Source organism: Balaenoptera borealis (assembly GCF_965194805.1).
Source record: "Balaenoptera borealis genome assembly, chromosome: 9".
In the NCBI taxonomy this organism is placed as follows: domain Eukaryota; kingdom Metazoa; phylum Chordata; class Mammalia; order Artiodactyla; family Balaenopteridae; genus Balaenoptera; species Balaenoptera borealis.
In genome coordinates, this window is record NC_138873.1 from 119,394,189 (window position 1) to 119,419,307 (window position 25,119).

Below are 25,119 nucleotides of genomic sequence, written 5' to 3' on the forward strand. Positions count from 1 at the left end.
TATTATTTATTTATTTTTGGCTGTGTTGGGTTTTCGTTTCTGTGCGAGGGCTTTGTCCAGCTGCGGCAAGCGGGGGCCACTCTTCATCGCGGTGCGCGGGCCTCTCACTGTTGTGGCCTCTCTTGTTGCGGAGCACAGGCTCCAGACGCGCAGGCTCAGTAATTGTGGCTCACGGGTCCAGTTGCTCCGCGGCATGTGGGATCTTCCCGGACCAGGGCTCGAACCCGTGTCCCCTGCATTGTCAGGTGGATTCTCAACCACTGCGCCACCAGGGAAGCCCTGAACAGGTTTTTGAAAAATGAAAAAGAGAGGAGAGGTAGGATATGCCAGGCAGAAGAATTAAGAGCTGTGATTTAAAAGTAGTTCAGAAAGATAGTGATTAAGGACCAGATGCAGGGGTCAGCCTGCCAGAGTTCTGCCAGGTTCCTCCCTTTACTCTCTGTGGAACCTCAAACACTAAAGCATTCATATGTACGTGGACCCATGAGCATACCTGCCTCATGGATTTGTTGTGAAGATTACATGAGATAATTCGTGTACAAGAGCTTAGCGTAGTGCCTGCCACGGAGTAATTAATTCCTATGTCAGTTGCTGTAATTATCATCATCTTGAATAATGTATGGGCAATGTTTATTTGCCTGGTGTGCTTTGGGGGCAGGATGGTTATCTTTAACTCAAGGGCATATGTTTAGCGTTCACTATTATAGCTATTTACTACTTGATGCTTACCGTAGAATCCCAGCTACCCATTAATGGATCATTTTAAGTTGTAATATGTGCCCACGCTTTTCTATTTTCTAAATTACTTTTCTTCATATTGCTTATGTGTCACAAAAATCACAGAATTTAAAGCTACAAGGAACCTTAAGTTACCACGTTTATAGAGTTCAAAGACTATTTTTAACAGATGTATAATTTTGTATATGTCTATTGAAAGAAAAAGCAAAATTAAATCAAGTTTGCTGTTTTTCACTCTGATGGAATGCTGGGATTCTTGATTTTTCATATCTTAGGTTTTAATTTTTATAGTTTTTACTGAAAGCAAAAGTGAAAATATAGCTAAATATAGTAAAACTCTTTGTCAGAATTTTCTTCAACATGAGAGTGTCACCTAATTAATTTTAAAAGATTAGACCTCTGGGCGTATCATACTTAACAGATTTCCTTTCACAAGGGCTAGAATGACATCTTCCACATTAAGAAGTTATGCCTAATACTGATGCTTAAACTGAACTAATTTATAATTTGGTAAATTATAAATATAAATTTAAAATATAATTGGATACAGCACAATTTTTATAGGTGTTCTTAGGAGAATCTTTTAATTTTTTAAAGCACTTAATAGCAATTATGAATATAGTCTGTTTGAAGGGAGTGCATGTTGGCTACGCTGGTTAGAAAAACAGCTAATTCTACTGTTTTCTACAAAGCTTTTCTCAGAGAAACAAAGAAAAATGGTTTGTGAACTGTTTCACATTGACTAATTCATTTATTCAAAGCATTTGAGGGCCTTCTATGTGTTAGTCACTTTTATGGGACCGCTGATACAGGAATGAACAAGTCCAGTAGGGCTCCTGATCTCGTGACATTTGCATTCTAGTGAGGGAGGGTAGATAGGAAACAAGCAAATAAATAGGATAATTTCAGACTGTAATAAGTGCTAGGAGGGTAATTGTGTGCTATTCTAGAGTAGATGTTAAGCTTGTGGGCCGAGCGTGGGCTACTTGAGAAAGGCTTCTCTGAGGGTTTGATATTACTTGGAGATGGGAAGGAATTTGCCTCACAAAGAGTTGACCTAAGAATTTCCGCGTGTGGAAAATAGCAAATGCAAGATGCCCTGCAATGCAAAACATGTTGCTGTATTTGAGTTTGGATGTTCTTAAAATGATATAATGTGATTTTAAAAGATCTCTGGCTTCTCTGTGGATGATAGCGCTCAAGAATAGAAGCAGGAAAAAAAAAAAAAAGAATAGAAGCAGGATTCAGTGGCGTGCTAGAGTTGACACCAACCAGTTAGAAGAACAGAAGAGGAAATAATAGAAGAGGTGGTAATATATTTAGGCTATATCAGTTAAATGCTATTTGAAACTGTAGAACTAGAGGAGATAACTTAAGGGAGAGAAGAGAGGAGAGCTCCTGATTGAGCCTTGAAGTACTTCAGCATTTAAAAAATAATAAAATAAAATAAAATTCGAATAGAGAAAAGAAGCCAACATAGACTGAAAAAGACTGGTTAGAGAAGTCAGAACATACCTTGAGAGCCAAGAACAAAGTACTGAATGCTGCTGAGAAGTTGATTAAGATGATGGGCTAGAGAAGTGACCTTTGGTCACTTTCCTGGTGACCTTTACATGGGTGGTTTTCTTGGAGGGACAGCATCATGAAGCATTTTTATTTATTTATTTATTTATTTATTTTATTTATTTATTTTTGGCTACGTTGGGTCTTCGTTGCTGCGCTCGGGCTCTCTCTAGTTGCGGCGAGCAGGGGCCACTCTTCATGGCGGTGCGCGGGCTTCTCATTGAGGTGGCCTCTCGTTGCGGAGCACGGGCTCTAGGCACGCGGGCCTCAGCAGTTGTGGCACGTGGGCTCAGCAGTTGTGGCTCACGGGCTCCAGAGTGCAGGCTCAGCAGCTGTGGCACACGGGCCCAGCTGCTCCGCGGCATGTGGGATCCTCCCGGACCAGGGCCTGAACCCCTGTCCCCTGCATTAGCAGGCAGATTCCTAACCACTGCGCCACCAGGGAAGCCCACGTGAGGCATTTTTGAGTGGGCTGAAGAGTGAATAGGAGATAAGGGAGTGCAGTAGTGAGTATAGAGAAATCTTTCAAAAAGTTTTGTAATAATAGAGAACAGAGAAATGGGTTGGTAGCCAGCGAGCCTATGGGGGTGAAGGGGAGACTGTTAATTTTAGTTTTTCACCGTGAGAGATTCCAGGGCTTATATGTAGTGTGATCCTGTAGAGAAGGGGAAACTGGTGCTGAGAGAGGAGAGAAAGCCAGTAAAGCACTTGGGGAAAAGTCTTGAGAAGGCAGGAGGAGATGGAATCCAGAACGCAGCAAAAGGAGGAGGGTCCTTTGTTCCTCAGAGCAGGAGGGAAAGTGGAGAATATGGGTATAGGTGGAGATAGGTTTGTAGATTTGTTGGAGGGAATGTAAGAGTGTTCCTTTTTCTTCTGTTTTCTTACATAATTTGAAGCTTGGTCTTTAGCAGTGATGGAGAAAAGGTGGTATTAGAGCTTTGAGAAGAGAAAGTATGAAATAGTTGTGTCAGGCAGGTAAGGTTATAAAGGAAACGTGGTGGATTAGAACAGTGTTGAGTGTTTGAGGTTTATGTTTCTCAATTTAAAGGGCAGTTGGTCAGCCTGGTTGTATGATTTTTCTCTAGCGATGTTCAGGTGCTTGGATTTAGGCATAACTGAGCTCAACCAGAATTGGAATTTCCAGGTAAGTGTTATAGAGGGAGTAAGAAAGACACTTCACTCCCTGGCCCTGAGGTAGGATTGGGTATAAGAAGGAAAAAAGTCTCCATGAGAGTGAAGAGCAGTGGTTCAGTTAGAACTCTAAAGCCAGATTGCGTAAGTGTAAATCCCTGGCTCTGCCATTTAACTGTGTCACGTATATTTCTATGCCTCAGTTTCTTTATCTGTTAATGTTGACAGTAATAATGGTAAGTACCTATACCTCAAAAGATCGAATAGGATTAAATGAATTTAAATATGCAAAGCATTTGAACAGTGCCTGGCATTTAGTTAAGCACAATATAAGGTTAGCTAAGATGCTGCTACCTCTGCTACTTTGAAGGTCTTATCCTTAGAATATACTTAAGACCAGCAGGTGGCAGGACCTGCAGAGAAAAGCTGAAGATCTGTTGATCCTGTGTTTGGAGTTTCCTAGCATATATACCATTTGAAGGTTAGAGATTGGGTCAGATTGGTGGAAGTACAGAGCGTCAGGGTTCTAGTGGGTGATCTTAACCTATTTGTGAAATACCTGGTAGGTGTGTTCTTCTATCTGTATTGTTAGTCCTCCAGGGAAGTTACTAATTTTCTGGAGTAACTAGCTTCATAAATTGGTTAAATAAATGATCTGCTAAAGATTATTTAGTGAAAGTGTCAACATTGAAATTCAGAACTTTTGATCAAAATGAAATAGATTTGTCAATAATTGCCACATTCCTTTGTTAGATGGTAACAATTACTGGTTGATAATTTTTCGTTTCGTCAAAAAATTTTGGAAAAAGCATTTTTATAGCATTTTTTAGGTGCTTTTTCTTTCATAATCAACAAGTAGGGTTTTTCCCCTGCATTGCATGACGCTTTAAATAATTTATTCATATACATTCTTGGGATGTGGTAGAACGCTTGGACAGTCCCCAGGTATATCTTTAGAATTGGTTAATACTGAGTAGTTCCTGCTGTCTTCAGCCCTCCTCTTACCTTTCATGGCAAAGGAGGGAGGGACGTGGAGAGCTCAGTGATAAGCAAACCAGCCAAAGCATCGTTGTGTAGTTGTTCTGAAATTAAGTCTGCTCGTTTTTTATAACCATTTAAACAAAACTTCTTAAAAATTCAGATGCTCTGTTGGAATGTTTTATTTCTTACTTAAATTTTACCTTTTTACACTGTAAAGTGTGAAAAAATAAACCTGTACTACCTGATCATTTTCACAGGGCATAATTTGCCTAGAGAAATTTATGACTTTATTTAAACAGCTATTTTGTTTCATTTTTATATTTGAATGACAAAACACTATACTAAACATGTTTCATGACAAGTTGGGTTCAATTTATCTGAGTTAACAGTTTGAAAGAACTGCAACTAAATTGTCAAGTGGACTGTAGATCAAGTCAGAAAAGCTACTTATTAACAGCTCCTGAAAGATTATAAATGCTATTTTGACTTTTCTGTATCACTTTAAGAAAAAACAAGTTAGAATTTTTATTTGTATTTATTTTTATATTTTCACATTTACTAGTTATATTAGTTATTGTATCTATTGGGGTACAATAGATTGGTTTTTTTAATTTCAGACCAAAAACTCATTTGATGGAGGTGATGGATATTCTTGGTTTCTTGTTTAGAGTGATGGAAATGTTCTGTATCTTAACTATGGTGAGGAATCTTCAGTGTCATGATGGTTTTATGGGTGTATGCATTAGTCAAGCCTCATCTAACAGGTGCATTAAATATGTGTAGTTTAATAAAATAGTAAAAAAAAAAAAGAAAAAACCAAAGCACGTTTGGCAATGGTACATTTTAATTTGCATTCGTGAGACAATGGGAGATAAGTTAGTGAGAGTCTTCAGTTTCCCATTTGGCTGCCAATAAGTTCAGAGCCATAGCTGATGCTTAATTATAATTTATTAACCCTTATAATTAGCATAATTGCTTCCTAGTACTATGTTTTGTTTTTATTGGTAATAATTTTGTTTTTAGAGCATTTTCTATGCCGGGCACTCTGATAACTTTAATAGGTTCTTTTTTTTTAATTTTGACAACCACTGAGGTTGATATTATCTCCTTTTACAGATGAGGAAATGGAAGCTTGGGGCATCTTGCCCAAATTCATACAGCGAAGAAAGTGTAAGAACTAGGATCTGGATTCCCAGCTATATTGACTTTAAAACCCCTGTGCTTGGAGGCCCTGCCTTCTATTGCCTATCTTTCCATGGGCTGGGTTTTCCACAAAATACTGTTTTGTTATTGAATATGAGTATTTTTTGCCATGTGCCACCACCCTTTTGGACAAATTGCAGCATATAAAGTTTCCTCGATGCAATAGGAGAATATGTTACATTTGCATTATGATCTAAGCCAGTGATGTTCGAAGTGTGATTTGTGGACCATTTGTAAATTCTTTGTTAAGGAAACATGAGACAAGCGCAGAGAAGAAAGTAATCATTTAGAAACATTTATAGAAATTTGATGCCACTGCAACAATTAAATACATGATTTTATATTTTAGAAAAGCATCAGTCAGCAATGGGTTGTGGAGAAAACTGGTTCTTTACATAGATAGAGAATTACTGATCTAAGCTTCTTTAAAATAAAATATGGGAGGAAAAACCCTGAGAACTGGAATTTTCATTTATTATATATTGGATGGAAAATTCAAAAGTGGTGCATCATCCCTAGACTTCTCTTCTGATATATAATAAGTAATTTTATTTACATTAAAATCACTGAGGAAGTATAACGAAATCTGACCATCTTTTCACACGAAAGAAAATACTACAGCTCACTGCTGATGAAACTTCTATAGAATGTCCTTTCTTAGTTTTCAACTGTTTTCATAAGATTTTGCTTTTGATGTTCTACCTAGTATTATATGTGTCCCATGCTGTATGTACTCTTTTTAATCATATTTAAGAATTTAGAATTTTTTTAGCTAAATAAATAAGAAAATCCAAATTTCTTACCTGACTCAACTTTTTTAGCTGTAAACATGTACAAGAGTTATAAACCCCAGAAACTTAGCTGGTCATTATTGGTTGGGTTTTTTTTTTAAATATATATATACCAAATAAAAAAAGTATGTCTGAAAATATGTCAACTGAGGTAACTTAGTTTCACAATTATATTAATACCCCAATTACAGATAACTCATATTTTCATTGTTAGAAATTACTAGTAAATTGATTTTCAGATTAATCTTCCCTATGCACAAATATTGTATATCTTCAAAACAGATGTGTTATCTCTTATACTGGAAATACTGCTAAGGAAAAAAATGTACCTGTCAGTAAAATTTATACATGTGCTTTACTTTGTCTACCACTAGTACATTCTTAGGTTTATCAATTAGAATTTATAGTTATTTTATACTGTTTTTATACACCTTCAGAAAATCCAATCAAGTTGATTTTTTTCCCCCAAGTTTAATTGGTTTTGCAGTTCTTTCTTCTCTTTCAGAAGAAAAATTATAAATGTTTTAGTTTGTGTTCATTCTAACCTTTCTTCCATATTTCACTATGTATTAGTATTTATTAGTTATCAAATTTTATAGCTTTAAATGTTTTCGTATGTCAATCTTTTGTATCTGAAGCACATATTGCAGTGTCTTTGTTTATAGTTGTGGTTAAATCTAGTTTAAAAAATTTTTAGAAACCATAGATTAATGATAAAACAGCTTGCAGAATTTTTAATTTATTCCCAGTCTTAACCATTACACTTAAACCACTTTGTATGAATCCAGCTTGAGCTTCACTATTGTAAGTTATGTGCTGTGCAGCATACGAATATATATAAAACGTAGTTCCTGCTCTCAAAGACGTCTACCCTAGTAGAAGAATTACATATCCAGCTCTTCTATAAAACAAAATCAATTTTGAAATGGAAGGTAGTTGAGATAATTTTTGATTCACTTATTTAAATTTCACAGTCATCTTGGATTTCGCAGAGTAGTACTTCAGAATACTGCTTTATGTTTGGTTTGCTGCTTTGAGAGTCCAGACCATGAAGATATAACTGTAAAGTGGGTTTTTTCCCTCATAAACTTTGTATTAAGCCCCTAGGGTCAAATATCACAGTTTTAAAGAGAAAAGCAGATTAACTGTCTTAAAGGATTTACTTTACATTATTCTCCACTCCCACCACTCCCAATGGGAAAAGCATCAATAAATCAGGTATATTCTCTCTAGTCAGCATCCAAACATACTGCTTGGCACATGGTGCAGTGAAGTGAATAATTTCATATGTCAAGTGACTCTATATTTAAGGTGATATTCTCTCCAAAGATGGGATTTAGGATTTGTCTGGTTTTGTTTTTATGGATTAAAGAGTTGAGATAGAGATTTGGGAAGTGCGTATTGCTTCTTTTTGGCATAACCTTAACCAGGGAAATTTTGATTTAATAAATTAAGAGATTTTTAGCTTTTTTCAGGCAAACAGGTTTTTATTAATATAGAGTACATTCTCTAGGGTAGTGATTCTTAGCCTTTTTGAGGATTACTTTAAAAACTATTTTTGAGAATATTATAAAAGTAGGCTATTCCCCAGTAAAATGTAAGATGTAAATTTTGCATGTAATTTGAGGTAATGCACAAATCCCTAAAGCCCATTTTTATATGTATACATATATCTATATATGTGTGTATATTTTACATATATAGATATATATCTTACATATATACACATATATATAGCTCTATACCTTTATTGAGATATAATTCACATACTATACAAGTCACCTATTTAAAGTATAATTTAGTGGTTTTCAGTACATTCACAGAGCTGTGTAACCATCCTTATAAACAATTTTTTTATTGAAGTATAGTTGATTTACAATGTTGTGTTAATTTCTTCTGTACAGCAAAGTGATTCAGTTATACCTATGTATACATTCTTTATTTATATTCTTTTCCATTATGGTTTATCATAGGCTGCTGAATATAGTTCTCTGTGCTGTACAGTAGGACCTTGTTGTTTGTCCATTCCATATACAACAGCTTACATCTGCTAACCCCAGCCTCCCACTCCAACTCTCCCCCAATCCCCTCCCCCTTGGCAACCACAAGTCTGTTCTCTATGTCTGTGAGTCTGTTTCTGTTTCATAGATAGGTTCATTTGTGTCATCTTTTAGATTCCACATATAAGTGATATTGTATGGTATTTGTCTTTCTCTTTCTGACTTCACTTAGTGTGATAATCTCTAGTTGCATCCATGTTGCTGCAAATGGCATTATTTTGTTCTTTTTTATGGCTGAGTAGAATTCCATTGTATATATACCACATCTTTTTTTTTTTTTTCTATCTGTATTATATTTAAAAAAGGTTAACATTTAAAAACAAAGAACCATTATTTTCTTTGAAATCATTAAGCTTCTTGCACATCTTAAGCTTCCTTCTTCTGCCTGCGTTCTTCTGCCAATTTATTCAGAAATTTCTTTAATTTCTGATAATGAGGAAGGCTGCTGCAATGAGTATTCTTTGCAACGTCTTCATTTGTGTAAAAGAGTGAACACAGCTTACAGTAAAACCCTGTTCTAGGTATCACATAGTCTATACCAACAGGAACATTGGGCTGATATGGTCCAGTTCTGTACTCATCTGGGATTGTATAGTCCTCCTTGTTTCCATCACTTTGGCCACCTGCGTTTTCACGTATCTTTGTTGGGATCAAAAGCATTCTCAGCAGATTCAGCACCTGGTTCTGTATTTTCCTCATTTTTAATTCCATTTTCCAACGCTGCTTCATTTTCTTGGTCAAGTTCCTCGATCTTGTCCACCTTAATTTCAACCAGACCATCATCATTTTTGTCACCAGATTTAAATGCCATGCCCGATTTACGAAGTTTCTGAAGCTCCGAATCTTCCTCATCACCAACCTCATCTAGAGTGACAAAACCTTCCATACTCCCTGGGAAACGACGCTTTTTAAGCTTTTTCTTCGCAGTTGCTGAAGCACTCGCATTTGCATCTTTTTTCACAATTTTGTCTGAAGGTTCCTTTTTCCCATCAGATGCCACATCCCCTAAATTAGCAAGATCTGTCTCATCTCCCACTGAACTGCCACTTTCTGGCAGTGCTGCTGCTGCTTCTTCTTCATCTACAAGTAGCTCATCTTCAGGTTCAAGAAGCATGTTAGGTTCTTGTTCTGCCTGGTCATCCTTTGTATCTTTTTCACCATCTTCTCCTGATTTCTCTTCTTGTTCTTTACCTTCGGTTGTACTTTCAGTCTTTTGGGAACCATCAGTTTTGGATTTCTTATCACTTGGAGATTCTTTGCCATCTGGAGAGTAAGATCTTTTCCGGGACTTATCTTTTTTCAGTAAGTCAATGCCTCTGTTGGGAATCCTGAGTACCAATTTTTTGTATTTTTCAGACAGGTCAACTTTTACACATCTCCCTTGAAACCAAAGGGCCTTTTTCAAACAGTGGTCAACCATTGCCATTGCATCTTCTCTGGTCTCCATCTCAATAAAGGCCTGACTTTTCATCCTCATCAGTATATAATTCTTAATTTTCCCATAAGGCTCAGCAAGCTTGAGGACAGCACTGTCAGAATAGCCAGAATGAGGTAAATTGCTGAGATGTATCACACGTCCAAGCTCTTGTTTTTGATCAAACTTCTGGTCTGGCTTCCCTTCAGGTTTCTTTATTCTTTCATACTTCTGGGATAAATGAGCTCTCCCTGGCTTGCCAGATACTAATGCTGGTGGTTGTATAATAATCCACTGCAGCCTGAGCATCTTCTGTGGTTGCCATTTCAATAAATGCCTCATTAATTTTATTTAGAATCAGATGATTTGAAGTAACTCCAAATGGTTCCACCAGCTGTAATAGTTGATATCTCAAGTTTTTCCCTCGCTGGAAATCCATGATGTGAACAACTCGGCTAGTTTCCACTCTGCCCTTTTGCATGTGTCTTGGTCCTTGCAGGTTTCCATTTCCAGCACCCAGATTTCCTCTTGGTCCAACTGCTGGTCCCCCAAGATGAAATGAGGGAGGCGGAGGTCCCAGAATTCCTGGTGCTGGGTTTGTAGATTGCTGCAACATGAATGGATCACCCATTGTGTGTCCTGTATCATTGTCAGGATTCCATTCTGGGAAGATTTCAAGAAGAAGCTGGCATCGACGACTGTGACTTGCTCCATTGATATGTTGACTCCACTCCTTAAGGAGAGGGAGAGGGAAGAGGAGAGGTACCTCTCTCCAAACGAGCGGGACGCTGAGGCTTCCCACCACACCACATCTTCTTTATCCATTCCTCCTGTCGATGGACATTTAGGTTGTTTCCATGTCTTGGCTATTGTGAATAGTGCTGCTATGAACATACGAACTTTTTGGATTAGAGTTTTGTCTGGATACATGCCCAAGACTGTGATTGCTGGATCATATGGTAATTCTGTTTTTAGTTTTCAGAGGAACCTCCATACTGTTTTCCATTGTGGCTGCACCAACTTACATTCCTACCAACAGTGAAGGGGAGTTCCCTTTTCTCCACATCCTCTTCAGCATTTGTTACTTGTGGAGTTTTTAATGATGGCCATTCTGACCGGTGTGAGGTGGTACCTCACTGTAATTTTGATACACATTTCTCTAATAACTAGTGATGTTGAGCATCTTTTCATGTGCCTATTGGCCATTTGTATTCCTTCTTTGGAGAAATGTCTATTTAGGTCTTCTGTCCATTTTTTTGATTGGGTTGTTTGTTTTTTTGTTGTCGAGTTCTATGAGCTGTTTGTATATTTTGGAAGTTAAGCCCTGTCAGTCGCATCATTTGCAAATATTTTCTCCCATTCTTTTCGGGTTTTTTTATGGTTTTCTGTGCTCTGCAAAAGCTTGTAAGTTTAATTAGGTCCTATTTGTTTATTTTTGTTTTTATTTCTACTGCCTTGGAGACTGACCTAAGAAAACATTGGTCCAATTTATGTCAGAGAATGTTTTGCCTATGATCTCTTCTAGGAGTTTTATGGTGTCATGTCTTATGTTTAAGTCTTTAAGCCATTTTGAATTTATTTTTGTGTATGTTGAGAGGGTGTGTTCTAACTTCATTGATTTACATGCGGCTGTCCAACTTTCCCAGCACCACTTGCTGAAGAGACTTTTTCACCATTGTGTATTTTTGCCTCCTTTGTTGAAGATTAATTGACCGTAGGTGTGTGGGTCTTATAATTAATTTTAACATTTTTGTCATTTCCCAAATGACAAAAGAAACCCTGTTAAAAGAAACCCTGTTCTCATTAGGAGTTGCTTTCTGTTTCTCCCCCAATTCACTCCCCTTTCCACCCTAACCAAAAGCTCATTACTTTCCATCCCTAAAGACTTGTCTATTCTGGACATTTTATATAAATGGAATTATAAAATACATGGTTTCTTTCACTTAGCAGAATGTTTTCAAGGTTCATCCATGTCATAGTATGTAACAGTACTTCATTCCTTTTTATGCTTGAACAATATTTCATTGTTTTTTATTTATCCACACATCAGTTGATAGACATTTGAGTTGTTTCCCCTTCTTGGCCATTATGAATAATGCTTCTTTGAACATTCGTGTACAAGTTTTTGTGTGGACATGTTTTCATTTCTCTTGAGTATATGTACCATACCCAGGAGTAGAATTGCTGGGTTGTATGGTAATTCTATGTTTAACCTTTTGAGAACTGCCTGACAGTTTTCCAAAGCAGCTGCACCAATTTACATTCCCACTAGCAGTGTACAAGTGTTCCAGTTTCTCCATATCTTTGCCAATACTTATTATTGTCTTTTTTATTATAGCCATCCTAGTGTGTATGAAGTATCTCGTGGTTCTGATTTGCATTTCCCTGATACTTAATGATGTTGAGTATCACTTCATGTACTTTTTGGACATTTGTGTATCTTCTTTGGAGAAATATCTATTCATATTCTTTGCCCATTTCAAAGTTATTTGTCCTTTTATTATTGACTTGTAAGGGTTCTTTATATATCTAGTTCAAGTCCCTTATCAGAAATATGGGAGATATATTTTCTTCCATTCTGTCAGTTGTCTTTTCACTTTGTTGATGGTATCTTTTGAAGCAGAGAAAGGTTTTTAATTTTGATGAAGTCCGGTTTATTTTCTCCTTGCTTGTGTTTATATTGCTTATGCTGCTTTTAGTGTTATTTCTGAGAAATCCTAAGAAGACCTAGCTCTAGGCCTTGAGGATTTATTCCTGTATTTTCTTCTAAGAGTTTTATAGTTCTAGCTGTTACATTTAGATCTATGATTCATTTTGAGTTGATTTTTGTATAGGTGTGAGGAAGGAGTCCACTTCATTCTTCTACATATGAATATCCAGTTATTCCAAAGCCATTTGTTGAAAGACTTTTAACCCTCATTTAATTGTGTTGGCTAGTTCTTAGATCCTTCTGCAGATCCACAAACCCAGCTCTAGGGAAGGGTGCAAAGTTAAAAGTCAGATAGGACACCAAAAAGGTGGAGAGGCCACATTAATTTTTTATTTATTTATTTATTTATTTTTGCCTACATTGGGTCTTCATTGCTGCACACGGGCTTTCTCTAGTTGAGGCGATGGGGGCTACTCTTCATTGTGCTGCGCGGGCTTCTCATTGCGGTGGCTTCTCTTGTTGTGGAATACAGGCTCTAGGTGCACAGGCTTCAGTAGTTGTGGCACGTGGGCTCAGTGGTTGTGGCTTGCAGGCTCTAGAGCTCAGGCTCAGTAGTTGTGGCACACGGGCTTTGTTGCTCTGTGGCATGTGGGATCTTCCCAGACCAGGGATCGAACCTGTGTCTCCTGCATTGGCAGGCGGATTCTTAACCACTGTGCCACCAGTGAAGTCCCCACGTTGATTTTTAAGTTGAGCCTCAGTTAAATCCTTGTTACTACTGCATATTAGTTATCTATTCTATTGCTGTGTAACAAATTACCCCCCAGCTCAGTGGCCTAAAACAAGAAAATTTCTCTAGGTCATGAATTTGAGAGACTTAGGTAGTTCTGGCTCAGGATCTCTCATGAAATCAGTCAAGATGTCAGTTGGTACTGCAGTCAAATCAAGGCTTTCTTAGGGATGAAGGATCTGCTTCTAAGGTGGCTCACTCACGTGGCTGTTGGCAGAAAGCCTCGGTTCCTTACCACAGAAACCTCTTCATAAGGTTCCTTGAAATGTCCTCGTGATGTGGCAGCTGGCTTTCCCCAGATCCACTGATCTAAGAGAGAGAGCAAGGAGGAAGCTGAAGTGCTTTTATGACCTAGTCTTGGCCATTACAAATTGTCACTTCTGCCTTACTATTTTCGTTAGAATTGAGTTCCAGAATCCAGCTCACAGGGCTAGAGAATTAGGCAGTGCTTTTTGAAATTAATATCAAAGAATTTGTGGACATATTTTAAACTACCACATATACTCATCAGTTTTATTAAAAGTTTTATTAATTCCAAACAGCTTATGTTCTTTCATACTATATGCCCATTATCGCTTAGTAAAATAAGATGATCTCCAAGTCATTCATTTCTTTTTCTTTTTCCTATTGTTGTTGTTGTTATTGTTTTAATGTCCTTGATGTTTCTAATATAACCAGTCAGTGCATTTTAGGATCAAAACAAAGTAGAGGAGTATGTGTATCAGAATGTTATATCAGCAAATATGACAAAGAAATAACATTATTTCTAAATTGAAATAAGTACAGGAATATTTCCTCCTTTATAAATCCCTAAGTCCTCACAGCCATTTTTCCAGTTCCTAGAAAGGAACACATGAATAGTTATCTTTGAAGCTGTCTTTGAATACTTCCATGAACCTGCATACTAGCTGACTGAAGTTTTGATCACTTCTAACTCAAGAAACATTTTAAAGTTAGCCATTAACTCTGAACCCATTTTAATAACTTTACTTTGTAACTGGTTCCTCCTGCAGACTTTTTTGTAGGTGATGATTTTACATGACTTTGGAATTTGCCTCTAGTGGGACGCTGTGGGAGGATGAACACAGAAGAGCTGGAGTTATTGAGTGACTCCAAATACAGAAACTATGTAGCTGCAATTGATAAAGCACTAAAGAATTTTGAATACTCCAGTGAATGGGCAGATTTGATATCGGCACTTGGAAAACTTAATAAGGTATGTCTATCTTACTCATTTCATAAAATAGAGTAAAAATCAGAAACCTGCGTCTGTATTTACTGAATTTCTCTCAACCTTGAAGTAAAGAATTTAAAAACATAACTAAACCTCAGAATTACTTTTGACTCTGCTATTTTACTTCATGAGTTGCATGCCTATATAGTCAGACTTTTTTTTTTTTTGAGGCCAAAACCACAACAGTAGTTGAAAAATATAGTTATTCCTTTATTACCTATAAAGACAAGACTAGGAAGCAAATATGCTAACGATGAAGATAAGTTTCTGTAAATGAGCATCAGATATGGTTCTGGAGTTCCTAGCTGCAAAATGAAAAACTGCATGTGGAAAGCAGTAACTGCTGTGTCCTTTCCAAATGGTATGTAGCATTAAGAAAACATTTTATGTCCAGGCAGTTCTTAGTTATAGTCAGTACTTTTTACAAAAGTGACAAGCAGTTGCTTAGGCCTTGGAGCTTGGCCTTGAATGATCCTTCTTCACATGTCTGGTTGTTATCCACTGTTATTGTGGTGGCATCGCTGATCAACTTGTAGCTTTAAATTTTGACCCCCTTTTTTTTTTTTTTAACTTAGATCACAATTTTCTCACTTCACACACATAGTTTTTATTTTGGGGGTTTTTGGGGTTTGTTTTTAATATCTGTTATTGAATACAAATGCTACTAAATATTAAGTGGACTAGGGGAGCAGATAGGAAGAGCGAGCTCTTCCGGTAACTATTTTAACATCAAACACTCTAGCATACAATTATTAGGAAAGAAATTTGTCTTAAAATATATACCAAGAACACTAGTTTTCAATCTCATACTATAGATAATTACCCTGATATCTTAAAAAGAAAAGCCTTCATTTCCAATGCCAAGGATTTATCTTAAAATTAGATGCACAAACTTCTGTTTGACATGTTAACTTCTAACATTTATCATTTGAGGTTTGATAAATTCTCAAAACTTTTACAATATCCCCAAGAAATTGCATCCAAAAATATAAGTTTGTTTAAAGGTAGTTAGGTTCTTTCTTGTCCTGAAGGGTCTCTTTCTGAAGACTTATTAGGAACTACGTGTAAAAGCAATTCATTAAATTGTGGAAATTAATTTGCCTAATTAAGTACATAATTAGTTTTTTATACTTAATCAATATTCATGAAAACAGATTTCACTGTATCCAGATAATATAACATAGGATATACAAGGCATTGGTGAAACTTACCTAAAATCATGGTGAAACAAGGCAAGGGTTATATATATATAAATTTGTTGAAGTTAGTCTAAATATGTTTTAGTATAAAATTTTATTAGTTATTAATATACTAAATTATTATACCTCATTTATACAAGTTTTCTAACTCAAATGCTTTTAGAAAATAGTGCTATATTTTGCTTTTTTAAAAAAATTTTATTTGGTATCAATCGAATTTCTTTATTGAGGCATTTTGTGTTACACATCATTAAGTTTCCTTCTACAGAAGTACTTCTGGTAATAATTATACTTTTCTTTAAAATATATGTAAATATTGATTCTTTGCTCCTGCATCCAAAATTCAAAGTAATATTCTAGAAATGGAAGGCAGCTAGTTTCAAAAAATAAAAATGTTTTGTAGTGTTGTGCCCTTGATTTGCTTTGCATTCGTAGCTCTAATTTTATTTACATTCATTACATCCAATTTAAAACTGGATTGAAGCCTTGTAGTGGGAAGAACATTGAAAATTTTATATCTAAGTGGACCTCCGACCCTCCGCTTTTTTTATGAAATGGAAAATCTAGTGCTTCTCTTCTGTACTGCCTTTGACAGATCATTCATTTTATATATTTTAACCTCAGTTCTTTATTTTTTAAAATAAAGGACTTCTTTTGTGTTTCATCTAAATTCCAGTTCTAGTCTATTATACTGTATTCATTCTGAGTGTTCATTTTCTAGTATTCTATCAGCATTTTGCCATAATACTCTGAAGAACTGCATTTGTAAGTCTTTTATCACTTAAATAATTAATCTCCTTTGAGTGATTTGTGAGATAGCATCTTCTTCTATAAATTCTGCCTTTGACCATCGTCTCTAAAGAAATGTAGTGGCTGAATAAATACAGCAACATGTATTTGGCCAAATTGGGAGATTAGTAAAAGCAAATGGGCAATTATAATCTCATGTATGTTCTTGTTAGCACTAGAGTTACTTGCTATAATATGATATACTACAGCAGTGGTTGTTCCTCTTCCAACAAAGTATCTATGTTGAGGTTCGATTTTCTTCATGTATTTCAAACAGTGTATCAAAAATAGGTTGAAGGCTGACTGACATTAAAGATTTGCAGACATCTAAAACAGTGCCTTTCTTCTGAACAAGTTTGTTTTGGAAAGTATTGTTATTTTTCATAAAAATGTTATTTCTGTTAACACATAATGAGTTTTTTTTTTAACAAATTAATAAATATTTTTAAATCCTCAGTTTTAATTTTAAATCCAGTATTGACAGATGTAACTGACAAAAACAAAAGCTTTTTGACATCCTCTATAATTTTTTCAGAGTGTAAAGAAGTCCTATGAGGATTTTTGGTAATACTATGCTAGAAAATGGAAATAAAATGAAATGTAATATTTTTTCTCAACTGAATTAAAATGTTTTCTTCAAGGTTTTACAAAATAATGCAAAGTACCAAGTGGTACCCAAAAAACTGACCATAGGCAAACGCCTAGCTCAATGTCTACATCCAGCATTACCAGGTGGAGTTCATCGGAAGGCACTTGAAACATATGAAATTATCTTCAAAATCATTGGACCTAAGCGACTTGCCAAAGATCTTTTTTTATATAGGTGAGAATAATTTTACTATCTATTTGCATGTAAGTAAAAAGTATTTTTAGCTATTATGCTTTTTGCAGTAAAAGGTAAAAAATTGAGAAGTCCTTAATGATGAAAGTTTTCAGATGTCAATCTTAAATATTTTGATAAATAAGTACTTCAGAAAAATTTACAGTATTTCTTTCTTTTTTTTTTTTTAAGATTTATTTATTTATTTTGGCTGTGCCAGGCCTTAGTAGCAGCATGCGGGATCTTCGTTGCAGCATTCAGGATCTTTTAGTTGCAGCACACATACTCTTAGTTGTGGCATGCGGACTTCTTAGTAGTGGCGTGCGGACTCTTAGTTGCAGCATGCATGTGGGATCTAGTTCCCTGACCAGGGATCGAACCTGGGCGCCCTGCATTGGGAACGTGGAATCTTACCCACTGGACTACCAAGGAAGTCCCCAATGTTTGTTAATATAAGAATTTTTTCCTTCTCAGATGTCATTTTTGAAAAGTTTTTTTTTTTCAAAATTGTTGAGACTACAGTACATTCTATGTTTTTAAGCTAGAGAACTACCCTGAGAAAAAATAGATACCTTGATCTCTTAACACCTTTCAACATAGTTGACCATTCTCTACTTAAAATAGTCTTTTTCTCTTGCCTTCTGTGATACTGCATTCTCCAGTTTTGTTACTTTCTCAATCTCCTTTACCAGCCTTTTCTCCTTTCCCTAAACTCTACATATGGAGTTCCTTAAGGCTTGCTTAGTCCTGTACCTAATGTTTTCATTTTATATTCTCTCCTTGGACATGCTTATCCAAGCCATGATTTATCTTTTATGTGCAGACTTCCAACTTGGTATCACTAGTGCTGACTTCTGCTTTAAACTCCTGGCTTACTCACCACCTCAGTGTGGATCTTTAAAGGCAACTCAAGCTCAACCTGCTCCAAACTAACCTCACCTTCTCCCATAAACCTGGCCATCTGCAGTGCACTGAAGCTCAGTAAATGGCACCACCATCCATCCATTTACACCTGAAATCTGACTTACACTTGACATCTTGTTTTCTTTGCCCATATTCTCCTTCCTCTCATGAACATTCTGTTGCTAAGGGTTCTATCTCATGGTGGTTAAGAGCAGAGGCAGTGGAGTCAGACAATTCATATTTACAGCTAACTGGCTCTGTGATCTTGGGCCATTTTCTTCACCTCTGTATGTATTCTCATCTGGAAAAATGGGAATAAGATGATCAATTTCATAGTATTGTTAACAGAATTAAGAGAGTTAATATATGTAAAGTGCTTAGAACAATGTACAGCATGTAATAAGTACTCAATAAATGTTAGCTATTGTTCCATGTTCCAAACACATCCACCTCTCTCCACCCTTGCTGGCAGCATCCACGCTAAGTAAGCATTATCTCTAGCGTGGTCCTTGTTACTGGCCTCTGAATATTCATATAACATCTGTTCTTATTCTCTTACACCCTTTGCTCCACATAGTATCAGAGTAAACTTTTTAATACATTGAATAGATAATGTCATTCCTCTGTTAAAAACCTCCATTGACTTCCTCCTGTCACTTAAAAATAGAATTCAAAGCCCTTACTGTGGCTTTTAAGGCTTTATATACTTCGGCCCAGTCTGTGTCAGTGACCTCTTAACTCCTACCACTTTCTACCCAGTTTGCTCCATTCTGACAACATAGGTCTGTTTGCTTATTCTTCCTCATTTTCTTTGTTTTCCTCACCCTGTAATGCTTTAATCCAGGTCTCTGATAAAGTATCAGCTCCTCAGAGAAGTCTTGCCTACTTACTTCTACATCTTTGTCATTAGTACTCTGCAGTTTTACTGCGATGTATTTAGAGGTAGATATCTTTTTCTTTATCCTGGCTGGGATTCATTGGGATTTTAAAATCTGTAAATCAATACCTTTCATCAATTCTGGAGTCTCTTTAAATTGACTTTACTCCATGTATTCTCTCTTCCTTTTTTGGAACTATGATAAAACATATGTTAGAACTTTTCATTCTGGCTTCCCCATATCTTATCCTCTCTTCCATTTTAGTTTGATGTAGTCACACTTGTTTATTTTTGCTTTTGTTGCCTTTGCTTTAGGTTTCTTATCCAAAAAAATCATTGCCAACGCCAGTGTCAGGGAGCTTTTCTCTATGTTTTCCTCTATGTTTCCTCTATATTTTATGGTTTCAGGCCTTATATTTAAGTCTTTAATCCATTTGGAGTTAACTTTTGTAAGTGCTGTAAGATAGGGGTCTAATTTCATTCTTTTGCATGTGCATATCCAGTTTTCCTCTATCATTCGTGACATTGGTGATGCAGACATCCTTTTTTACTTTGGTTAGTCTTGTCATGAGTTTATCAATTTTGTTAGCCTTTTTAAAAACAAACTTTTAACTTCATTGATCTACTTTACTGTGTATGTGTTTTCTCTTTCTTTAAATTCTGCATGGATGTTTTAAAAATAGAACCTAAAGTCAGTAATAGGTATTTTTAATACTAATAATAAACACTATATTCCAAGGAACAGTACTTTTTAATAAAAAGCTGAAAATTGCTCAGTTACATGTAATAACTGATAGATTCCTTTCTTAAGGCAAGACTTTTCTTATGTAACTCATGCCTGCTATTTTTTAAACAAATAACAGAAAGTTTACTTTAAGAAACAGCTATTTTACAAAGTTGCAGTATATCTAATTTTATTAGCAATATGCTATATAAGAATAATAAATTAATTCTAGAATACCGTGTCTAAATATGGCAGACACTCTTACATACACATACCTTATGGAGCAAAATTGTTATTCTGTATTTTTTAGAGGTATAGCTAATTTAAAAACTGAAGTTTATATTAATGTTGGACTTTTTATTTTTTATTAAGTAAGTTAATCTCAAGGTTTATGCTTTAACATAATTAAATACAAATACTTTTAAAGTTCTATAACCTATTATGTGGTAAAATATCATATTGTGTCTTCAAACTTATTTTTTTTAATATGATACAGTACACAGAGGTGTTACTAAGAAGGCTAGACATGTAGTTTGAGCAGCATAAAATATTAAATGGGTATGTAAAGTAAACTTTTGATAGTACAAACCCAGACTTCAGGCTAGAGAGATTTTAGAGCAGTTAGTATTCAGGTGGCAGTTGAAGCCAAGAGAATGATTGAGATCACCCAGTACATTGTGAATAATAAGGAGGGAAGAGGAATGAGACCATTCTGTGAATACTTAGGAGTCACATTATTTAAAGAGCAGGTGGAGGAAAGTAGTCATTGAAAAGGAACTAGAAGAATCAGAGATAGAAAATGTACCAGGAGACAGAGCTCACCTGAAGCCAAAAGGGGAAAGAATTTCAAGAGAAAGTTGCGGTGAATAGTATCAAATATTACCGGCAAATGAAACAGTAGGGACTGAAAATAGACCATCAAATCTGGCAATTAGTAGACATTGGTGACAGTATGGAGAACAGCTTCAGTAGAGCAGGTAGAAGTGTCGTGATTGAAGATCAGACGGGAGGTGATAAATTGGGAGAAGTGCTTTTTTTTTCCCCCCAAAAGTTGAAGTAGGAAGGCAGCTTCAAGCCAGGAGGTAGTTAAGATAAAGGTTTGGGGATTTTGTTGTTGTAATTTGTTCTCTTTTTAGAGTCATAGGAAAGATTTAAGCACAATTGTCAGTGGAGGAAGAAAGAAATTACAGGAAAGAAAAAGGATGGTAGATAAAGCAAGGCCCTGGCAAAGGCAGACATTGGGCCCTGGGGCGAGGTAGCTTTGAAGAGGTTACTACTGTAGCTTTAAGTCACACTGTACCTAAAATTGAAGGCAGGAAAGTGGCAAGTTGAGGGAATTCCCACTAGATGACCTCTGTTTTCTGTATAAAGTAGGAGCAAGACAGATTCTTAATTCATTTGTTAAGCACTTTGCAAGTGCAGGACTTGGTGTTAAGGATTTAGGATACAGAAATAAAAAGAGAGTCATGGTCTCTTGCTTTCTGATATTACAGAATTATCTATTAGAATTACTCTTTTTTCCCCCCAGTTTTATTGATAAATAATTGACATTCCTCACTGTATAAGTTTAAGGTGTACAGCATGATGGTTTGATTTACATATACTGTGAAATGATTACCACAATAGGTTCAGCTAACATCATCTTTTCATATAGATACAATAAAAAGAAAAGAAAGAAGAAAAGAATGAAGGAAAACAATTTTCTCCTTATGATGAGCACTCTTGAGATTTACTCTGCTACAACTTTCCTATATATCATATAGCAGTGTTAACTGTAGTCATCATGTTTTACATTACATTCTTAGTACTCAGTTATCTTATAACTGGAAGTTGGTACCTTTTGACCACCTTCTTCTAATTCCCCCTCCCTCTACCATTGCCTCTTGTAACCACAAATTTGATCTCTTTTTCTATGAGTTTGGGTGTTTTTTTGTTTTGGTTTGGTTTGTTTTGTTTTAAGATTCTACCTATAAGTGAGATCATATGGTATGTCTTTTTCTGTCTGACTTATCTCAGTATAATACCTTAAAGATCCATCCATGTGGTTGCAAATGGTAGGATTTCCTCATTTTTATGGCTGAATAATATTCCAGTGTGTGTGTGTGTGTGTGTGTGTGTGTGTGTGTATACACACATACACACAACTTCTTTATTCATCCATCAGTGGACACCTAGGTTGTTTCCATGTCTTGGCTATTGTAAATAATGCTGCTATGAACATGGGGATTCTTTTTGAGTTAGTGTTTTTTTACCTTTGAATACATTCCCAGAAGTGGAATTTTTAACTTTTTGAGGAATCTCCATACTGTTTTCTATAGTGACCATACCAATTTGCAGCCCCTCCAGCAGTGCACAGGGGTTCCCTTGTCTCCACATCCACACCAGCATTTGTTATATCTTGTCTTTTTGATGATGGCCCTTCTGTCAGGCATGAGATGTTATCTCACCGTGGTTTTAATATGCATTTCCCTGTTGACTAGTGATGTTGAGCATCTTTTCATGTACCTGTTGACCATTCATGTATCTTCTTTGGAGAGAAGTCTATTCAGGTCCTTTGCCCATTTTGTAATTAGGTTATTTGTTTGTTTGCTATTGAGTTGTACAAGTTCTTTATGTGTTTTAGATATTAACCCCTTATCAGATATATGGTTTGCAAACATTTTTTCCCATTCTGTAGGTTGTCTTTTTACTCTGTTGATGTTTCCTTTTGCTGCTGCAAGGAATAGCATTACTTTTTTTTTTTTTTTGGCTGCACTGTGTGGCATGCGAGATCTTAGTTCCCCGACCAGGGATCGGACCCTTGCCCCCTGCAGTGGAAGCGCAGAGTCTTAACCACTGGACCGCCAGGAAAGTCCCTAGCATTACTTATTATTATCACAGCAATAGAATTACTTACTGTTGGTAAGAACAGAATTACTTATTAGAATAAGTGTTAGGCTCTATGGGAACATCAAATAGGGAGCCTAACCTAGTCTAATTAGGAGACAGTCTCCTCAAGGAAACAGCTTAGGCTGAGTCCTGAAAGTCTAGGAATCATCCAGACAACAAGGAGGTTGTAAGTAAGGGAGCAGGAATTGTATCTTTCAGAGCAGCACGTGCGAAGGCCTGCTCGCTAACGAGGGTGTGGAAAGTTCTAAAATGAACTTGAGAGGAATTGTTCAGCGTAGCTGGAGCAGAGGTTGCAGGAGTGATATTGAGCATACGTGGTCTGTACAGAGGTATGTCGTAACGAGATGTTAAAGCCACATTAAGCATTTAGACTGTATCTTAAAGGCAGCAGGAACCCAGTGAAAGGGCTATCCTGAAGCAGTACTTGGTAAGACATGGTGATTGAGATATGATGATTGGTAAGAGATGATGACTGAGATATCTTGGTGGTCTCTTCTAAGGAACTATCTGATGGAGATGGAGAGAATTTATTATATTCAAAAAATATGTAGGAGAATGGCTTGGAGAGAAAACTTGATAATTGATTCCGATTTAAAGTAGATTTTTTTAAAAGGGTCAAGGGTCACTCCAAGATGTATAGCTTTTGGTCAACCAGATGGATGCTGATGCCGTATTTTGAAATGGAAATTACAGGGGAAGGATCAGGATTTTGGGCGGGGGGAGAGAGGGAACTCTGTTTACGAATCGTGAAATTTGAAGACCTTTGTGAAACAGCTAGGTGGCCACTGGGTTTATGAGTATGAAGCTCAGGTGAGAGACCTGGGTTGGTTACATAGATACAGAAGGCGGCATCACTATACAGGATACCATTTTAAGCTGAGCAGTATAACATTATTTCATTTAAAAAAGATTTATACACACATGTTGGTACATATGAATTAATATTTTGTAGTTATTTTATCTCCCACTTTTGTTTTTATTTTTTAAAACAGTTCTGGACTATTTCCTCTTCTTGCAAATGCTGCCATGTCGGTGAAACCAACATTGCTAAGTCTGTATGAGATATATTATCTGCCTTTGGGTAAAACACTGAAGCCTGGTCTACAAGGATTGCTAACTGGTATTCTTCCTGGCTTAGAAGAAGGATCAGAGTACTATGAGAGGTAAGAGAGTACTGTTACTGCTGCAGCTAAGTAATCAAAGTCATGGATTTGTCAGCAAGCATCCTTAAATCAGTAATATTAACATCACAAAAACTAATTATTCTTGACACTTCAGTATATCACCTGACGATTTTTATAGCAAAATAATTATTGTAGTGTGTCTACTTTGTATATCACACTGAAAATTTAGCTGAGTAATAAGAGCACAGACTTGGAAGGTAGATGGACTAGGTTCAAATCCTAGTTTGACAGACACTGTGTGAGCTTAGGAAAGCTTTTTCTACATTTCTGAACTTTACTGAGTTTTCTCATGTATAAAAAAGCATAACCTATTTCATTGTGTTACTATACTATTTCAATATCACTTAGTCTAGTGCCTAGCACATAAAAATCACTCAAAAATTTGTGACCCATAATTTAAAATAATAGTACAATAGATAGGACATTTAAATTAATAAAAAGAATGGGAAATTGGGCCATGTACCATCAATTTTTAAATTGTTAATGGTGGAAAATAGCCTAGCGCCAACCTATTGACATGATACTCTTGATATTTTAACTCTTCAAAGAAAATGATTTGATCTGTTTTGGAGCCTGTTATTTCTTTGAAAGTTAATAGTGGTAGACAATGCAGGGTAACGTTAAGTATCTTTAATATCTCTGTTACTGATATTCTTACCAAAAAGGAAATTATGAATTAAGGTGGCAGAAAAAGAAAATGCCAAACTTTCTTTACGAGTACACGTAATGATTTAAATTTAAATAATTTATTCCAGTGCATTGACAAGCTACTCTATTTTATTGTATTTCATCTGCTCCCATAATGCTGTAAGAATCTAATCCTGAAAATATTGGATTACTCTTATAAGCTGCTTTGAGAAAAAATACTTTTGTCCTCAAAACTTATCATTTACTTTTATTAACTTTTTTACTTACTTGCTTACAATTTTAGAAACACAATGTGAGATTATTAAGTTTATAAATCAGTCTTGTTTTAAATTGTTTTATTAATTCTCCTAAGGGAAGCATACAATGAATACCGTTTTATAAATCTGCTAGTTATAATTAAAAATTTAACGTAGAAATTGAATAATGATCTTTATGACTGTGGTATCTGTATGATTTAATCTTGTTATGTGCCTTAGTCCTTTGGGCTGTTGTAACAAAATACCACAGACTGGGTAGAAATTTATTTTCAGA

General features: G+C 35.9%; 2 protein-coding genes across 14 annotated transcripts in view; one reads left to right on the plus strand and one right to left on the minus strand.

Annotated features, from left to right (window-relative positions):
* DOP1A (DOP1 leucine zipper like protein A) overlaps window positions 1-25,119 on the plus strand; it is a 114,171-nt gene that overhangs the window by 15,335 nt on the left and 73,717 nt on the right. For all 13 annotated transcript variants that reach the window (XR_014248609.1, XM_082405825.1, XM_082405827.1 and 10 more), the window contains exons 2-4: window positions 14,335-14,537; window positions 17,185-17,366; window positions 23,749-23,919. Coding sequence is in view for 12 of the 13 variants with exons in the window: in XM_082405825.1 (XP_082261951.1) it covers window positions 14,400-14,537; window positions 17,185-17,366; window positions 23,749-23,919 (491 nt within the window). In the remaining variant the exon portion in view is untranslated. The remainder of the gene's footprint in view (window positions 1-14,334; window positions 14,538-17,184; window positions 17,367-23,748; window positions 23,920-25,119) is intronic.
* On the minus strand, window positions 8,723-10,668 carry LOC309635071 (matrin-3-like). Its single transcript, XM_082405867.1, is given in 4 exon segments — window positions 8,723-9,101; window positions 9,103-9,227; window positions 9,327-10,158; window positions 10,160-10,668. Coding segments are annotated over 4 exon segments (1,578 nt in total). The 5' UTR covers window positions 10,513-10,668; the 3' UTR covers window positions 8,723-8,833.